Source organism: Nelumbo nucifera, chromosome 5, assembly GCF_055504915.1.
Source record: "Nelumbo nucifera cultivar China Antique chromosome 5, China Antique-T2T, whole genome shotgun sequence".
Taxonomy (NCBI): Eukaryota; Viridiplantae; Streptophyta; class Magnoliopsida; order Proteales; family Nelumbonaceae; genus Nelumbo; species Nelumbo nucifera.
In genome coordinates this window covers 39,490,291-39,508,659 of record NC_142653.1, presented here as the reverse complement: position 1 = coordinate 39,508,659, position 18,369 = coordinate 39,490,291, and the positions used below count along the sequence as shown (strand labels likewise).

The following is an 18,369-nucleotide window of genomic DNA, read 5'->3' as shown; positions in this document are numbered from 1 at the left end:
GGTTTACTGTACCAGAATTCAGAAGTCAGAAACCTTAATACATTGCAAAATGGCACCATATTTGCTATCAGTTCTGACGAGGCACGTCTGAATATCTGATCTGCCAAACTAGTTGCAAACACTTTCCTTAACAGGCGTGCTGCGCATCCTTGAACTCGGAAGATGACAAGGGAAAGAAAGCCTGTTGGCATTTCTTTTCGTCTGGCCAAAACAATGCAACTGGAGGCAATTTGCATGGAACACAAATAGATCCAGCCCTTCACAAGCATGGCCTGGAATGCCACCTAACTCAACCACACCCACTTCCTGCTATCTTATACGCAGCTTGTTTTGCTGTGTCCTCTCAGAATACGCCACCAATTGCAGCCATTCATGGTTGACCCAACGAGCACCATGTGCTTAGTTTCAGAAAACATAGGTTATTCTTGGGCTTGGCATGCAGTCCTCCAGTCCTAAGGTTTACCAAGAGTACTTGGAACTTTCTTGTACAGCTATTTCTCTGGAGCTGTTGACTTGCTGCTGCTTGAATGCAGATTTCACATTACTTGTAAGCTTTCCCCTGGATCAACCAAGTTGGCCCTCATAGGGCAGCTAAGGGCTTCCTGATATCAAAATCCTTAAAACAACAAAAGGACCCACTTCAATCTTAATTCTCAATCGGGGTTCAAATATTAAATGTTTCAAGTGAACTACGAATTTAGCAAACATGGTTGTTTCTTTGACAGTAAAAGCTCGTTCAGTAGGATAACAAATGAACTTGCTTGCTTCCAGCAATGAGATCAGTGTCCATTTAATCAATGAGGTATAGGGAAGGAACTTTTCAGGGCATTAACGATAAAAACAAAATGAAAGAAAAAACCATTTGTTTGATGGGGAAAGATCAAATACAAGCACTACTGAACATTGAAATTACCCCAACTACTGGTAAATATCAAAAAAAAAACAGGTAAACTGATAATATTGGATAAATGTAGCATTTAATATGCTTCAATTTGAAATGACGATAGCAGCTCAGTTGTACACCATATATTTGGGCGTTGCACTAAATTTCTGATAGCCTTTGATGACCTTATTAACTGCATCAAGGAAATCTTTCTCGGTCACTGTTTTTCTTCGTGCCCTTATAGCAAACATCCCTGCCTCCGTGCACACACTTCTGATGTCAGCCCCTGAGAATCCATGAAACATAAATTACAAAACCATGGAACCAGAATATTCAAGAGGGATAACAGACAAATACTTAGTAAACAGCAGAATACTTGGTAAACAGCAGGCCTATAGGAAATGGGGGCAAGTATTAAAGTGGCATAGAATATTTATTTTATGTAAAGACAACAATGACCTATCGATCTATCATTAATAGAGGAAAATTGTTTTGCATTCTTTATCAAGTCAGAACAAGGAGTAATTAACGTGCAACAGTCAAAGCAAACTCGCACATAGTTTGCTAATTTGACAAAATAGCATCCATCCATTTTGGTCGCTATCTAGGGAAGAGACGAAGTTTTTCTTTATGGAAAGCAAGCAGATGACTCATTAGTGGGTGAAGAAAATCTTCAACCTAGATGGCTAGATCAAGGATTCAGTTAAGAAACTCATCCAACCAAGAAAGCATCTTCACAGGGTTAATAGAAGCCTAACAACTTGTAATTTATTTTACCCAAAAAACAAATAGTAGGCATTATTAATTTCTTTAAAAGTAACATTATAAAAGAAAAACAAGAAACAGTTCCCCAAAGTAGCATCAATTACCAGTGGAGTTGGGGCAAAGTCGAGCCAAAAGCTCAAACCTTATATCTCGCTCACAATTCATTGTTCTTGTGTGGATCTTGAATATCTGTGTCCTGCTCTCCAAATCAGGTAGCCCAAACTCAACCTTACGATCCAGCCGTCCCGGACGTAATAGTGCTGGGTCCAGTGTGTCTGGTCTGAAAAAATTGTATAAATGAACATAAATATGAAGAGGGAGATGAGTAGTTGGATAGTAACCTTAAAAGAAGATTAATACTAAAATATTAAACATCAGAATACCTGATATATAGTGGCTAGAATGCAGTCAATACTTAATCATGGTTCAGCACCGACATTACGGTTATGTTTTTATATCTTTATAGAATGCAGATGTTGCTAAAGTTTGCATACAAACACCCAAACACCCTCAAATAGCCTACTAGAACCTACATAAACTGGGGTTGGGGGAACGTCTGGCAACTGATTTATCACTTGGCATCTTTGACCAAGCAGGAATCTCAGCTGGCAACTTTCTTGACCCCTATGCACATGCCAGGGTGCTGAGCAAGCCAAGCGGCCTTCTAGACAGAAGTCCCTTTACCAAGGCATTTAGAAGAATTGGAAAGGTACAGCCAAAACTCAGGTCGAAGATATAAGACTGAACTCAACAGTATGGCAGCTCTTGAATGAATATTAACAAGAAATTCTAATTACTATGTAGCCTTCTTAAATTCAGCACATCACATCCAAAGGTGATATCAGCAAGAAACAATAGTGAACCAACTATTGGGCCACCAATGGATTTACTTGACAGAAGTAGGTCAAGCTTCCACAATATAGAGCTCAAAATTTACTAAAAGAATTTGAGAATAATTAGCAATTAACAGTTGTAGAAAGAATTTTTTTTTTTTTTGACCAATAACAGTTGTAGAAAGATTGGTGACTAACCTATTTGTTGCCATCAAAACTTTGATATTTCCTCGAGCATCAAACCCATCTAGCTGATTAACAATTTCAAGCATGGTTCGCTGAACTTCATTGTCCCCACCCACACCATCATCAAAACGTGCACCACCAATGGCATCCACTTCATCAAAAAAGACAATGCAGGCCTTCTTTGAGCGTGCCATCTAAAGAAAAACAGTGTATGATAAGGACCAAATGAGGCAAGAAATTAAAGCAAACATTTGTTTGTTGGAAAATATAATTAAATGAAAGAATCTAAAAATTAGGAAAATCTAGTTAACCAAGCTGGTAAACTGATGGACGGATAATAACCTGAAAGAGCTCCCTAACCATTCGAGCGCCCTCTCCTACATACTTCTGAACAAGCTCACTTCCAATGACACGAATGAAACAAGCATCAGTTCTGTTGGCTACAGCTCTAGCTAGGAGTGTTTTACCAGTTCCAGGAGGACCGTAGCAGAGAACACCCTTAGGGGGATCAATTCCAAGCTTTACAAATTTCTCTGGGTGAAGCATGGGCAGCTCAACGACCTTGCATAAAGAAATCAAATATAGGTTCAACAAAAGGTACTATTGGGGATATCTGGCATGACAGTATAGATGAGCTTGACGATTAATTCTTAATAGTGAAATTCTATAATAACATGCACATACATATGGATCTTAAAGATCACAAGGATCAAAAGACCTCAATATGTTTTGCCCAAGAATGTAAAGATAATAAAGTTAACATAAAAGCACTAAGTAAATATTACACACTTCTCGCATCTTTTCAATCTGCTCTTTGCATCCACCAACATCATTATATGTAACATCAGGCTTTTCTTCTACCGTCATCATCGTTACACTTGGATCGATCTTTGGGGGTAGTGGAATCTGAATCTGATATTTATTCCGATCTACCCTGCAACAACAGCATAAAACAACATATTACCAATCAAAAACAAACAACAATAAAAAGGCAGAAAACAACATAGGCTTCAGCAAACCAACTATATTGAATTGTAATTATGAATGAATATATTTCAGGAAACCAAATGTCGTTTATTACTTCTCTCAATTTGGACTAATTGTAAGAATTAGCAAGAGAACCATGAAAAATCACATCCCGTGTGTGTGTGTGTGTCCTAAAGAGAGGGAAAACGGAGTTAATCAACTAAGGTGACTACAGATAATATAAATAATAAGGGAATAGATAATGACCCAAAAGGTTCTGACATCAGGGTTAGGGTTCTTCTAGCAAGTGGACTTACCTTTTATAAATACACAAAACCTTTGACACCAGAGTGCGTTTTGGAAATTAAGCTGTCTGATAGTTGAAATGTTAAATGAAAAATCCCTCACCATTTTGAGATTTAATAAAACTTAAGTCCAACAATACATATGACCCTTGATAGAGTGAATTAGTAAAAAAAAAATGATCCATGCAGCCAATCTCATGTGATTGCGATAAGGCTTTGTTGAGTTGACTATTACGAGCAAAAGTTTCAACTAAGAACCTTCTGCTTAACCCTTGTATCAAGGTTCAAAGTATTAGAAATGCAAGGTGTATTGGAAAGGCAATTCTAAGAGATGTATCAGGATACGCTTTGGATACATATAGATACAGACGAAAAATCAAGATACACATGGATACACTAGAAAATCCAAAAAAAAATCCTTAAGAAAATATATTAACAATAATAAAATCGAGTTTTATATGATTATAACTAATTTATTTAAATATAAAAACCATACTTTATAGTTTATATAAAGTTTTAGGACATAATTGGTAACCGTTCAAAAATAATAGAAAAACTAAAATGTATATATGTGTATATATACACTAATATTTATTAGTTAATATTTTTGAAGTCATTAATTAGTTAATATTTATTATATAGACTTAGATAATATTTATTATGTACATAAGTTTATATATACCTTAATGTTTAATAAATAAGTATAATTTTATTAATTTTTACTATTATAAAAAATTTAATAATTAAATTTTAGCATTTATTGAGAAACTTTCACCAAAAGAATAGGGATTACTTAAGAATCAAAGTACAGAATATTAAGACAAGCAATAAAGGTATGGCATAGTGGACTAATTGTCTTTGTAAATAAATGATTAGGGCTTGAAACTTCTTACCTTCAATTTATGGTTTTTAACAAGCTATTTGAATTAATTAGCATTTAATGGCATGTTAAATGCCTTAATTAAAGGTGATTCAAAGAGCATAGAATTAAATAATATTAGCATTTAATGACATCTCAAATTCAAAGGCTTAATTAAAAATGATATGAATGAGGAAGGAGAGAGAAATTGAATTTGAATTTAAACAGTAAAAAGAGAGGGAAATTAATTTCAGATTGTAACAGCTGATACATAGTGCGTATTGGTCTATTTCGAGATTGTATCGGCTGATACATACCTGAAATGGTCCAATACGACGCCGATACAGACCCGTATCAGTCTAATACAAACGAAAAAACACGAAATTACCTAATTTTATACGTTTCATGTATCTTATCCATCCCGAAACGGTATGTATCAGCCGATATGGGTCAATACATTGCGAAATTTTAAATCTTGCCCTGTATCTGTATGTATAATCAATTTAAAGGTAAAGTGATCTAATCACAAATTTTCATTAGCGTGGACAAATCAACATCCTGATATAATAGGGCCAAGTTTTAGTAATACATCATACAGAAGTAACAATAAAAATGTTCTTAATAATCCCTTTTTATCAGGTAAGACAACTTGCTCAAAAGTTGAAATAATAAGTATTAACTACAAGTCAAAATTCTAACTGCTTACAGATGCTATCATACATCTGAAACCAGTGGCATAGGAAATGAATGAAAAAAGCAGACTATTCAACAAATAAAATTTTAGGACACATCCAATTCCATGCATTGAATCTTCAAGCAACAAAAACATGAAAATTTTTGTTTTTTCAAAGAACACAATGTGAATGATCTTAATTACTACAGAAATTAAAATATTAAAAATTTGTTAATAAGTATTACAACTTTTTGGAGAAGATAAACAGAAAGCCTACCCCACACGCATGCCTTCTTCAATATCAGTTGGGGAAACTTTGTCTCCCAGTCCAACAACAAACTGCAGTAACCATTAAAATAAACGGGAAAAGAATTAGACACAATTTCTTCCATGCCAAATTTCTTAAACTTTACCGATTGCCAACAGAAGTTAAGCATTGAGCAGAAAATTACCTTCGCAATTTGCTTAACATTTATGACATACTTTGCATCTTCAGTATTTGGATTAATTATCTTTGTGCATCTAGCAACCTGTTTCCCAAAAGTAAATTACTGCTCAGACCTACAACTGATTAAAAAGCCCAATCTAAATAAAGAAACATGAAGCTATCAAGATACCTGCAGCGGTTGCTCCTCCTGCATCATCTGTTTATCAGAGACAAGATCCCATTGGCTGGGTGCAGCTAAACCAGTATCGGACTCTTTAATACCTATAGTTTGAAGACAGTAAAGCCTCTTCAGCCCCAAAAGAGAACCAGCCTAAGAGTTCTATTCGAAAGGGATGAATTAAGAATGGCAGTAATAATGAAGACATGAACAGTAATCCAAAAGAAATACTTGAAACATCTGTAATTTATATTGCCAAGCATAACAAAATAATGGATTCAATCATGTAAAAGGAGAAGCACCACCCAAAGCTGTCCATGAATTACTGGTTAAAGGTAAGAGATGCTCAAGTACATAAGCATGTTTTATAAATATAATATAATGCAAATATATTTTATTCCCAAAGGACGGATTAAAAATGGAAGTAATAATGAAGACACCAAGGACCACTGATCCAAAAGACATCTGGAAACAACTTATACTGTGGACTGTAAAAAAATAATGGACAAACCCATCAGAAAGAGTTAGAGACACCACCCAGAACTGTTCATGAAATACTGGTACAAAATATGTAATGCTCCAGTACATAGGCACATTCTATGAAATATGATGTGGAAAGTGCACTATCACAAGCTAGAATTATAACATAAATCCAACAGCTAAGATCAGCACAGCCCAATCAATGGGATAGGATTTATTGTTTATGAATGTCAAAAGGAAATGTTGGGTGTTTGCACATTTGCTTTGTAGACTATCAAGGATATATACTTTTAATAACAAAACAGAGAATTAACCACAAAGTAGAAGATTAAATTCCGTGGGAAAAATTTTTGGGAAATGACCTTGTAAGAGCTGATAAATAAGTAGGCCACATGTACATCAGGAACAAATAAAGAATAATACATTCCCAACAGAAACTTCTTTGTTCCCCTGCATGAACTTTTATTAGCCAATAAGATCTTGAAGTTTGCAGCCTTTTGGAATGCTACAAATTTTAGACTCCAAGAAAGTATACTCCCATGAGTAAATAGGTACAATCAATAAAAGACATCTTTATGATAGTTCTACATCCAAACTTTTTGAATCAGCTAATCTAAAAGCAACAGCATCATTTCCATATAGCTAATATAAAGGAACAGATCAAATACAGTAGGATACACAAATAAAATCTATAAATATGTCAGTATGCATGTTTTTGAAGTATATGAAGATTTAAATGCATCATATCATGTTTAACTTTCAACATAATGAACCATGTGTCATATCAATACCAATGCCTCATAGAATTTTGCATTCAGTAAGCAGATAAGGTTTCAGTGCCATTCTTCCATAAAACTTCATTAACAATCCTTATACTTGGCATCCAATGTGTGAAGTAGGTAAATCTAGATCAAGCCAATCATGTTTATTTTACTAGATGGACATGCATAGTATTCATTTTCTAACCACATGAGAATGAGGCTTTAATACCTTAATGAAAATTTAAGTATCATTACTGATAAAAAATGCTTATTTTACTTTTGCCAAATACTTTTCAAGAACATGAAAGATGGGCTAGGCTGGACTGGATACTGAATGCCCACTTAAATTATCATTTGCATTATGTATAGATCGTAGATGACATTCATTAAGCCTGACAGGCTCACCCTCAATCTCCTGTCTTCCTTCCACAGGCAACAAATTCTTGTAACTTTAGGTAACAGGAATAAAATCCATACCACATAAATCATTGACTTTCTTGGCCATTTCCTTAATTTCCTTCTCCACTTTCTTTATACTGGTAGAGTAAGGTCCAAGACCCTGCAATCAGAACATTCAAACAGAGAAAGAGGTATGACACAAAAGGTTACAATAAATTGAACTGCAAGAAGATCTGACACCAAAATAACAAAAAGCATTACAGAGATTGATAGGTAGAGGAAAAACCAAAGCATTAAACATGAAACATGCACAATGATTCAACATAAGATAGGCAGAAGCTCTCAACTGGATATCCTCCAGCAAAATAAAACATTATACAGCCATGGACAAGAACCATGCAACTAAGAAAAAGAAATGACCTAGCTAGATTTCCAAACTCCAAAGACTAAAGGATATTGAGCAACGGACAGACATCATAATGATCCAACATTTCATGTTGGGTTTGTTGTAGTTGAATTACCAAGTTGAGTACACTTTTAATTGGTTCAGATGGTATTGCCTTCTCATAAAGCATTTTACATAGGTGCAGGTTTTAATTACCAAGTTGAGTACACTTTTAATTCAAGCATTCTGGCATAGGTGCAGGTTTTCAGTATTGGAGAAAGAGCATTGGGTTTAGTAGAGAATAGTGGAGAGGTTCTATGCTGGCTTTACAACAAATTTATAGAGATGAGAGGCAAAGTGAGAAATCCAATAAAATAAGAGGTTTTTTTGTAATAACCAAAAAAGAAAATATTTTATTAAAAAGAGAGAAATTACAACAAGGTGATAAGTTATCACCCACTAAAGTCAAAGCCCAAAATCAAACCATCAAGACCCACTAACCCCTTTGTTTCTTCCTTCTAGCATCAATAGAACCATAGGTTTACCGAGGTTGTTTAGAGATGCCCCCAAAGGTTTATTTTGGGATCAATACAGATGAAGATAGACTTTAAGTTAAGCAAAGATGTTTTGTTATAACAAGGTTGTTGGATAAGGAAGTTTTTGGCAGGTTACCAAGTATATGGGAGAGATGCCCCCAAAGGTTTATTTTGGGATCAATACAGATGAAGATAGACTTTAAGTTAAGCAAAGATGTTTTGTTATAACAAGGTTGTTGGATAAGGAAGTTGTTGGCAGGTTACCAAGTATATGGGAGAGAACTTCCTGTTCCTCTTTTTTACTTTCTATATTATGATGTTACAAACAACCTTGTTTGATTGTCCATTGCCATTGATGTTGTGGGTAATCAAGTTGGCCATATCACAATTGTTTAGGCTTTAGCCTCGGATGCACAAATCTTGTTTCACCATTTCCCTCCTCCATAGACAATACATTCTCTGAAATTATGAGTTCACAAATTTGCTCACACTACTCCAACCCAGACGGCCCTTGTAAGTTGTTAGTTGCAAGTGTACATAGGTGTATTCTTTAACTCTTTTGCTACTTGGTTAATGAAACATACTTTACCTTTTTCCAAAAAAAAAAACACTAAATCTCTAATCGGGGAATTTTCTGTTTACCTTGCTTCCACCCCACCTTATCTTCATTCTTATGGGCACCACAATCTCTTGTATATTTTATGCAGTTTGCAGGAGCCAATCTAATTTTAATTTAGGAATGTTCGACTCCCCACAACCAGAGTTAATAGCGGCAGGATTGGCTCGAGCCAAAATCAATTTTTAAATGGAAAAGTATACACTAACAAAAAGCCACACATTAATACCGTGAAGCACAACCTTTCGACAGAAAAATCAGGGGAAATGCTGTACAGCATAACAAAGAAAATGAAATCAAACCCATATACACGGAAAAGATGAAACCCTAAAATAACACAGGAAGGAGAAACCCGGTTCAAGAAAACGATCCACAACTAAAACATGGCAATCCGCAAACTACTGAATGTAAAGGCAGAACCTTTGTAGTTGAGCCCAAGAAGGAAACCTTTTTATCCAAATCTAATGATCTCGTGCAAAACAGATCAACTCGAGGGATCAAATTAAGCTGTAGAGGAGAAGGGTAAAAGAAAAAAGATTAGGGTTAATGCAGACACTCACATAGGTTTTGAGAAGAGCGATGTCATCTTCGTCAAGGGGACGAGGATTTTTCTCGTTGATCTCCTCCTCAGGTTCGGGCGCCATTGATCCTTGCTTCGAGCTCTGGAGCTTGCTTGCGAAACAAGAGAGGTAAAACAAGAGTTGAAATCCAGTCTGCAGACTAGTAGCTAAGGTGATATCTGCCGGACCGCCACCATGGAAGCAACTTTGCTTTAGAAACAGGTCTGCACGGACCGGCGGTTCTGTAAGGACGAAGAACCGAACTGCTAAACCGTTTGGTGCATTAACTGAACCGATACGTTATCAAACCGATCAGCAGGACAAAAAGCTGAAAAGAGTGACCGGCTCATGTCAAAGGGCGATGCTGTGTTTGGTTTGAAAGGGCAGTACGTTATCAAACCGATACGTGCACCCCTTCCTTTCCTTACCTTTTGTCTCAAACCAAACATAGCCTAAGAGTAAGGCTCTAAGCCTCTAACCGGACCGGATTCGGATTGAGTCTGACTACATCTGAGGTTGATCCAATTATCAGAAGACCATATCTGAAATCCAACAAGATTTGGGGTAGATGAAACAGACGTCCAAATTCAAATTCTAATTGTCTGCTTTTTCAAAAAAAAAAAAAAAAATCGAATTCTGTCTTGGATCGAATAGGTTTTTTTCTTGAAAGAAATCTTAGATCGAATATGGATCGATCCCTATCTGATCCAATTTAATTCCATTTAAACGTAAGGTGATCATTTGAAGCCTGATAGACAAAAAAAGGTATAGGTTCTTGCAATAAGAAAATGATTTAAGGGCTCATGTAAAATTAGAAAGCAGGCCCAACTCTAAGAATTGCGCCTAAACCTCGAGCTTGGGGTTAGGTTTGAATTATCTAAACTGAGTCCAATCTATACTAAAATTTGATGTATCTAGATTGGGTTCAGGCTTTGGTCAGAGTCGACTTAATCTATCCATGTATGCATATCTATCTATACTACTCGAAAAAGTACCAATAGTCCCTAAAAATTTCTGGAATTTTAGTTGAACAAATTTTCTCACTTTATGTTAATATTTTTAGATTTGAATTTGAGGACAAATATGATATTTTGTTTATTATTTTAAATGAATTAATAAATGAATTGTAAATGAAATTTCATGGAGTGTTTAATTGAATATATTTATCTCTCTTTCATTTAATAATGAATTGTAACTGAAATTTAATGGAGTTTTAGCTAGATGTATTTCTCTCTTTTAATTAATATTGAATAAAATCATTGTTATTTGATCAATATTTAAAAGTATGTCCAATTATCACTATTTAATGATTTCAAAATGTGGATTTTGAGGGTGACTCTACAATTTTGACCATGGTTTTAGGCAAGGTTTTAAAAACCGACCTGGAAATGGAACTGCTTTGACCATTGGTTTTTGGATTAGCGGTTCAACCATTCGGGTCGAACGGTTCAACCCGCAACATTAAATTTCTGAGAAATAAACCCTATAATGCTCGTATTATATTCATATTCTATTTTATAATTTTTGTTCTTGTCGTTCCATTAAAATCGACGTTTAAAATTTAAAAGCCTATGATGACACATTAATTGTATTTGGAGATAGGGGACTAAGGGGAGAGATAAAAGGTGAGATGTGAGAGGTGACAGAGAGAAAGTGTATCAAAATAGTAAAATAGAATAATATATATATATATATATATATATATATATATATATATATATATGTGTGTGTGTGTGTGTGTGTGTGTGTGTGTGTGTGTACGTATGTATGTATGTATGTATGTATACACTAGTAATTAAGCATGTGCATTGCATGTGAGATATTTTTCTTCATATTAATTACTTGAATTTTACATATAGAAATAGAAAATTAACAAAAGTAACAATATGATTTTCTGTATGTTGATATTTTATTTATTTTTAATTTATTATTTAATTATGGAATTATTAGTTAACCCACTGACCCAAATGGTTAAATTGCTTATCCACCACAAAGAGGGAAGAAAATGGTTTTGTTTTCAAATTACTTTTCAAAATATTTATTTTTATGCTATTAAAATTAATTTTACAGATTTAATTAGTAGAACTTAATGATGAGATCTTAAATATATGATTTAATGAAAGAATATACCTTAAATATGAGATTTAATGAGAGAGAATATAAAAAATAGTTTTATTTCCAATTGGTTTTAAATTTTATATTCCATTTCCATCACTAATTAAAGCATTTATTATTTATCATACTTATTATTGTTTAATATGTTGAATATATTATGATAGAAATGTCCCCATTTTTTTTTAATTTCTATATTTTTTGTATTCTATCTATTTTTAAATTTTATTATTTAATTGTGGAAACATGGATTGGCCCATTTGACTCAAAATGGTTTAATTTCTTACCACCACCTTGATGAAAACACTATTTTTTAAGTATATTTTAAAATTATAAGTTTTATGTTATTGAAATTATTAATGTATTATGTATGGATTTAATTAATATAATTTAATGGCGAGAAGAAACAAAAATGTCTTAAATATATGATTCAATAAAGGTAAATGCAAGTTAATAACTTAAATGTTGGATTCAACGAAAGAATTCAATGCATTGAATATCATAATATTACCTTTTTCAATTCATTTAATATCAATAACCGATTGCCCTATTTGCCCTCTTATTTTATCAATAAATTTAAATATGGAGGGGTAAATTTTGTCTTGAGAAAATTCCAAAAATATTTTATGGCTATTTGTGCCTTTTAAAGTAGTATAGATATATAGATTCTAGCCTTCTCACATTACAAGTTACAAACATGGCAATTAAGCTACATTGACAGTAAGTTACATGGAAGTTTCCATTTGGTGCAATAGCCTTGTAGACTGATTGAGAGATCCTTCTCATTTATTCTGGAAGTGGAATATCTGCAAGGTCCTCCCTGTAAGGAAGTTCCTCAGATTGAGTGTTGGTTCTTCCATTGAACCCTTTCTCCATTTGGATCTGAGCAGTAGGATCTAACTTGGGTGGCTCCATGAATGTTACTGCAGTGTCTTTGCGGAAGCTTAAGTAGAGAACAGCAAGAATGTATAATGCCATGAGGGGAAACACTATGATTCCAATGAATACATTGGCAACTTTTGGCAGATTATTGTGAATCAGCCAACCAACAAATCCTGTGCTCAAGTAATAGACATTGATACCGATGATGCATAGCCCTAAAATCCATGAGATCAAGATGATCTGCAAGAACAACCATTGTGGACAAAATCACACTTGTCAGCCCAAGATTTTACCATTAAACCAATCAATGGCCCTTAGTTGTGATACCGAAGCAGTAGAAAACCAAGTAATACTCACATATATAGAATTCTTGTGGGGTCCCATCTTGGTAGAACTGCTACTAAATTTGAGAAGAGGGATAAGAGCAAATGGCAACTCAAATGACAATATCATCTGCATCATATCCATTACAACAATTTCAGGATTTAATTAATGAAAAGGCTAAATTAAGTAGATGATATTCCTCAAACAAAATATTGAGTCAATTCACAAACCGAGGCTATGATGATCAGCCGAGCAGCACCAGAAGAACCACCAATGATAGAGACAACAAGACTAGGTGTAATAGCAACGCAACGAGTCATTAAATTCCTTAACCACTTCCTCATCTGAAGGTCCAAGAACCCCTATTTGAATTTACAAAACAAGATGTATGTTTAACATGAAATCAAATCAAATCAAAATGAAATAATGGGCAACCGGTCTAGTCCCACAACCTGCATGATATATTGGCCTGCATAAGTGCCAGTGATGGTGGAGCTCTGTCCTGAAGCCAGTAAAGCAATGGCATAGATGGTTGAACTTGACTTTCCTAAGACATTCTGCAAGTAAAGATGATTTTTGTTAGGAATAGAGTTTTTTCTTATCACGCTTCCCCGATATGTGCTATATTATGTTAGTGATATACAAACCTTGAGAAGAAAAGCAGCCGAGTTTAGAGTGAGATCACTGCAGTGATCAGAGTCCTCATGGGAGAGGTTTGGGGCCGAGCAGACAGTGCCTGAGACGGAGACCACTGCAACATTGATCAAAAAGGCTATAAACAGTGCGAATCCACTCTCTATCAAGAAAAATCTACACGCATCCTGCAAATTCATGAATTCAAATTTAGTTATCACATGCTTGTAGAGTATAGCTCAAAGAGAAGTGTTTTCTTGGTATCTTACATTGACTCCACGGACGGATTGAGGTACCTTCCTTGAAAGCACAAGAGCAGAATGGAGAAAGAGGTTATGCCTGTTGACAAATCATGGGAAAATGAAGTTGAAGTAGAGTGAGAAATCTAGGGAAATGGGGTTCTCAGAAAATGATAAAGGATGATGAGGCCAAGAGGGATGGGGTCCTACGGCATGACGAGGGCGCCCAAGAGAGCAATAGCATCGGGCGTGGCACCATTACCACTGAGCCTAGGCAGGAACATCCCCTTCAGCACCTCTGTTGCAGGAGGCTTGACGTAGCTCATTTCTCCAAAATAGCAACCAGCCATCACAAATACTAGAAGTGCTATTAACATCTCCAGCTTCCGGACCTGGAGCATGATCAGGATCAGAAGCAAATGAGCAAACTCATGGTCATTAATTAACAATTAAGCCCAAGTTGATGGTTTTGATTTTTGAAGTGATTAACCATGGGTTAATACTAAATCTGCTTCTAGGAGCTTAAGAAGGTACTGAATCAACATGGGTGCAGGCCGAGGAATCATGTGTTCACGTATTGGAGTTGTTGCCAAGTGATGATTAGCCATAGTTGCAGAAGGGTATATCTTGTAAAGTGATATGGATTTAGGAAATGAAATTTAGTCCATGAATGAAAAGCTTTTGGAGACAGGAAATCTTCTCAACACATGAAAAGTAAAAAGATAAGAAAGAAGTCAAAGAAAGGAAAGAAGACTTTGTTTTCCTCAAGAACAAAAATCATAGATAGTTAAGAAACACAAATGATCTAAGTATTAATTCCAGGTGGGGAGATGGCTTGGGCCCAACAGAACCCCACTTGTTCATCTCTCCACTGGCTATTTATGGGGCAAACTTTAGTGTAGAAATTTTCAACAGATGTCCTTAACACATCATGTTTCAAATTATAGCTTCAAAAATCTAGATAATTAAGATACTTGGAGAAAGCACGACAGAGACAAGTTTTGATTTAGGGATTGAACACATGGTCAGTCGATCCAGAGGGTCCCTTGTCTGATGGCAGCAATTTGTTAGATAGTGAGGACAAAATGCTCGGCAAAACCGAGTTCAGCACTTTAAGACTCTTAATAGGCAATTTGATTCATCACATTAAAAAATTGTAGGTTTACCTGTTTGTTAACTATTCTACTAGTTAGTTTCATATGATGTCATCAGCATTAATTAATCAAATGAAGATTACCCCATATCTCTGTAGACCCAGAAGTAGGAGAGTACTCAAGCCAGTTAAGAGAACACCAGCCCATACTGGGATATGAAACAGTATATTCAGAGCAAAAGCCGTTCCAACAACTGTAATGAAACAGAAAACCCATTAGTCATGTAACAATATTATGCAAATCTGAACAGTAATGGAGGTAATAGATAGACAGACAGAGAGAAACCTTCAGGAATATCAGCTGCAATGACGGCAAGCTCTGCCAGCAACCATAAACAATACCTTACGTGTTTTGGGTATTCTATTTTGCACAGCTCGGACAAGTGCTTGCCTTAGACCCAGAAAAAGAGAAGAAGAGAAAAGAAAAGTAGATTTAAAGATTGAAATGAAGAGTTGAAGAAATTAAAGCCTGTGGGTCTGTGTCATACCTGTTGCTACACCAAGATTCGCTGCAAGGGACTGGATAATGAAAGCGAAGATCAACCCGATGAGGACGACCCAGAGTAGCTGAGAACATCTCAGAAGAGAAAGTAAATTGAATAAGTAAATGAATAGAAGAGCTTAGTTTTTCTGTTACATGCATGCTTATTTTCTCATGCTCAGTTTGGAAGGATTACAAATACAAATATGTAGAGTGCAAAACCTTGTATTTTGTATTTATTTGTACTGTACATATTTGCATTTGTACTTTTTCCAAATGGGGTTTTCCTTTTGTGGTCTTATACCTCATATCTATGGTTGGCTCCCGCTTGAAGATCAGTTTCCACTGTAACATATATAGACCATTATAAGCTTGAAATAAAAGAAACGATCACAGGAGACAAGAAGCAATGTTTCTGTGTGTATGTGTGTGTGTGAAGAGAGAGAGACTTACAATTTCCAGGGTCTAAGTAAGCCAAAGAGACTAAAAAACCAGGGCCTACATATGGCAAGAACTTCCTCCAGCCAGGTTTCTAGTTATCAAAATAGAGTGCAAAGAAGTAAGTAACATCTTAAGATTAAGAAAAGAAGAAATAAAGTTTGAAAGGATGATAATAAACCTGGTGTTTGGGATCCTCTTCCTGGAAATCTTTGTTACTATGATCACTTATGGATGGTGGATGCTCCTCTTCCAAATTAAACGAAGCAATTCGGTTGCTTCCTCCTCCCCAAAATGGTGGGTCCCTTCCAACCGCTTGATGTTGTTGCTGCTGCTGGCTCTCCATCTCTCTCTCTCTCCTCATAGTTGGTGAACTCTATTCTCTCTAACTAAGCACATGAATACATGATACAGTCCTCTACTTATGGACTCTATTTATAGATAAAGAATAACATAAAAATGCAATGTGAAAACAAGCCAGTTTAAGCATCAATAATACTCCCATATGGCATACCCTTATCAGTACTCATATATGCATTATGTGTGAGATCAAAGTCACTTTCAACACATACAAAGCATCTATGTAAACTAAAAAAGAAACCCAACCAAATATCATTTTATACTCATGATCAGCTCATATGACATTTTCCTGAGACTTGAGTTCAACTCATCAACTGCTACCTTAATCACTGGGCTTCCCATTGGTCAGTCCCCTTTTCTATTTCTTTAATCAATTTGTCCCATATGTTTGGACTATTTGGTATTTTAATAGGGTCATATCTTAATAGGAATTTGGGAGGATCCAATATATATAGTGGAATATCATTTTGCAATGGCAGCTAGCCACTTCATCACTTTACCATATCTTTAAAAATCTACATGTTTTCCACATCATACTCCATCCTCTCTAGGTCAGTGAGGAGAGAATCACCCAGAGGGACAGATGTACACACCCTTACCTTGTACATACAAAGAGGTTTTATATCATCAAAATTTAAGAATTGGGATCTCCTGCCAACAAATGTTCTCACTCCTTATCTGACACTACACATCTCACTATGAAACTGGGGTCCATCATAAAAGTAGGACCCATCATGTATGAGATGTGTAGTGTCAAATGATGTTGGTAGGGAGTTGGAACGTAATTTGTTGGCTGGTGATCCAAACTCCACACCAAATGTCAAAACCAGTAGACGATCCTCTCCTTATTCATGCAATGCATCCCTTCAGATCATCTAATCCAACAGATATTTTTTAATGGCAGGAAATGTTATTAATTGGGAGATTGATTTCCCTTTAGAAATGAGGCCTATAAGTTCTAAATTGTAATTAATATTAGGGTTGTAAATGGATCATCAGATTGGAAATATGTAGATCCAAGTTTTATTTTTTTTAATATTAGAATTCAAATCAAATCTTTTCCATTGAATTTAGATTGGATTCGGGTGTCATTTGGATATTGAACGTCATTATTAAGATAAACTAAACTAAGTCGATCAAGATATCATATAATATTAATATAATGAACTAAAAATAACTTTAATTTTGTATATCATGAATAAAATGAACTTCAATTAACCTTGAACCTTTGACTCTTAAGTAAACATTACCCATATTGGTCATGGTCCCAGCTATATGGGGTCTTAAGTGGGGTGGACTAGGTACAGTGCTAACCTTTGGCATTTTTCTTTCCCCACAAAGCAGCCCCCCTCAAAAATATGTAACATTAGATCAATTTGGATCACTGTCAACCAGATCTGGATTTGGATGTGGACAAACCGATATCATTTGCAGCTATTCCTGTGGACTTATCAAACTTGATTATTATGCTTATGAGATCTCCATGAGACACCATATGATATTTCTTGGGGGTATTTCCCACAACTTTCTTTCTCCATTGAATTGAATTAGAGATAATTAGACCTATTCATGGGCCAGGACAGGATTTGTCATTATATTAACAGAACACATCCAGGATAGAGCCCAAGCCCAGCCCTCATATAAAGCCTGAAGCTCAGTCCTAAGCCTGAAATCTGACCAAAAAATTGGAAAAAAAAATATTCTTTTTTTACTTAATAAAAAACTGATTTATTTATATTAAAAGACCTTAAAACTCAAAAATAATGAAGTATCTCACTATAGCTTGAAAAAAAAAACAAGGAAAAGAACATATTATATGTATATTTTTATTATATAAATTACATTTCTTGTTATATAATATATTATCCAATTGGGCTCAGGCTCATACTCAGGCCGATTTTTCTCCTGATCCCAAACCCATAAACATAAATTCAT

General features: G+C 35.2%; 2 protein-coding genes across 2 annotated transcripts; both read right to left on the bottom strand.

The window, feature by feature from the left end:
- Positions 1–696: 696 nt before the first annotated feature.
- LOC104606646 (26S proteasome regulatory subunit 7A) lies at positions 697–10,005 on the bottom strand. Its single transcript, XM_010271950.3, has 10 exons — positions 9,813–10,005; positions 7,794–7,875; positions 6,088–6,179; positions 5,923–6,000; positions 5,748–5,809; positions 3,457–3,601; positions 3,010–3,228; positions 2,680–2,861; positions 1,753–1,928; positions 697–1,169 (listed from the first exon to the last, which is right to left on the bottom strand). Exons 1-10 carry the CDS (start codon positions 9,894–9,896, stop codon positions 1,012–1,014), a joined length of 1,278 nt encoding a protein of 425 aa, XP_010270252.1. The 5' UTR covers positions 9,897–10,005; the 3' UTR covers positions 697–1,011.
- Positions 10,006–12,539: 2,534 nt separating this feature from the next.
- LOC104606647 (metal transporter Nramp7.2-like) lies at positions 12,540–16,471 on the bottom strand. The gene is made up of 13 exons (XM_010271952.3): positions 16,256–16,471; positions 16,090–16,168; positions 15,941–15,981; positions 15,644–15,722; positions 15,442–15,546; positions 15,240–15,349; positions 14,213–14,394; positions 14,033–14,102; positions 13,778–13,951; positions 13,583–13,687; positions 13,361–13,492; positions 13,164–13,259; positions 12,540–13,046 (listed from the first exon to the last, which is right to left on the bottom strand). Exons 1-13 carry the CDS (start codon positions 16,436–16,438, stop codon positions 12,711–12,713), a joined length of 1,692 nt encoding a protein of 563 aa, XP_010270254.1. The 5' UTR covers positions 16,439–16,471; the 3' UTR covers positions 12,540–12,710.
- Positions 16,472–18,369: the final 1,898 nt, after the last annotated feature.

Coding starts and splice junctions, on each gene's coding strand:
- LOC104606646 (XM_010271950.3), bottom strand. CDS start 9,896: ATGGCGCCCGAACCTGAGGAGGAGATCAACGAGAAAAATCCTCGTCCC. Junction 3,229..3,456: donor AGATTGAAAAGATGCGAGAA/GTGTGTAATATT, acceptor TCTTTATGCAAG/GTCGTTGAGCTGCCCATGCT. Junction 1,170..1,752: donor ACTTTGCCCCAACTCCACTG/GTAATTGATGCT, acceptor ATGGATTCTCAG/GGGCTGACATCAGAAGTGTG.
- LOC104606647 (XM_010271952.3), bottom strand. CDS start 16,438: ATGAGGAGAGAGAGAGAGATGGAGAGCCAGCAGCAGCAACAACATCAA. Junction 15,982..16,089: donor TTACTTAGACCCTGGAAATT/GTAAGTCTCTCT, acceptor TATATGTTACAG/TGGAAACTGATCTTCAAGCG. Junction 13,688..13,777: donor CGGCTGCTTTTCTTCTCAAG/GTTTGTATATCA, acceptor CTTTACTTGCAG/AATGTCTTAGGAAAGTCAAG.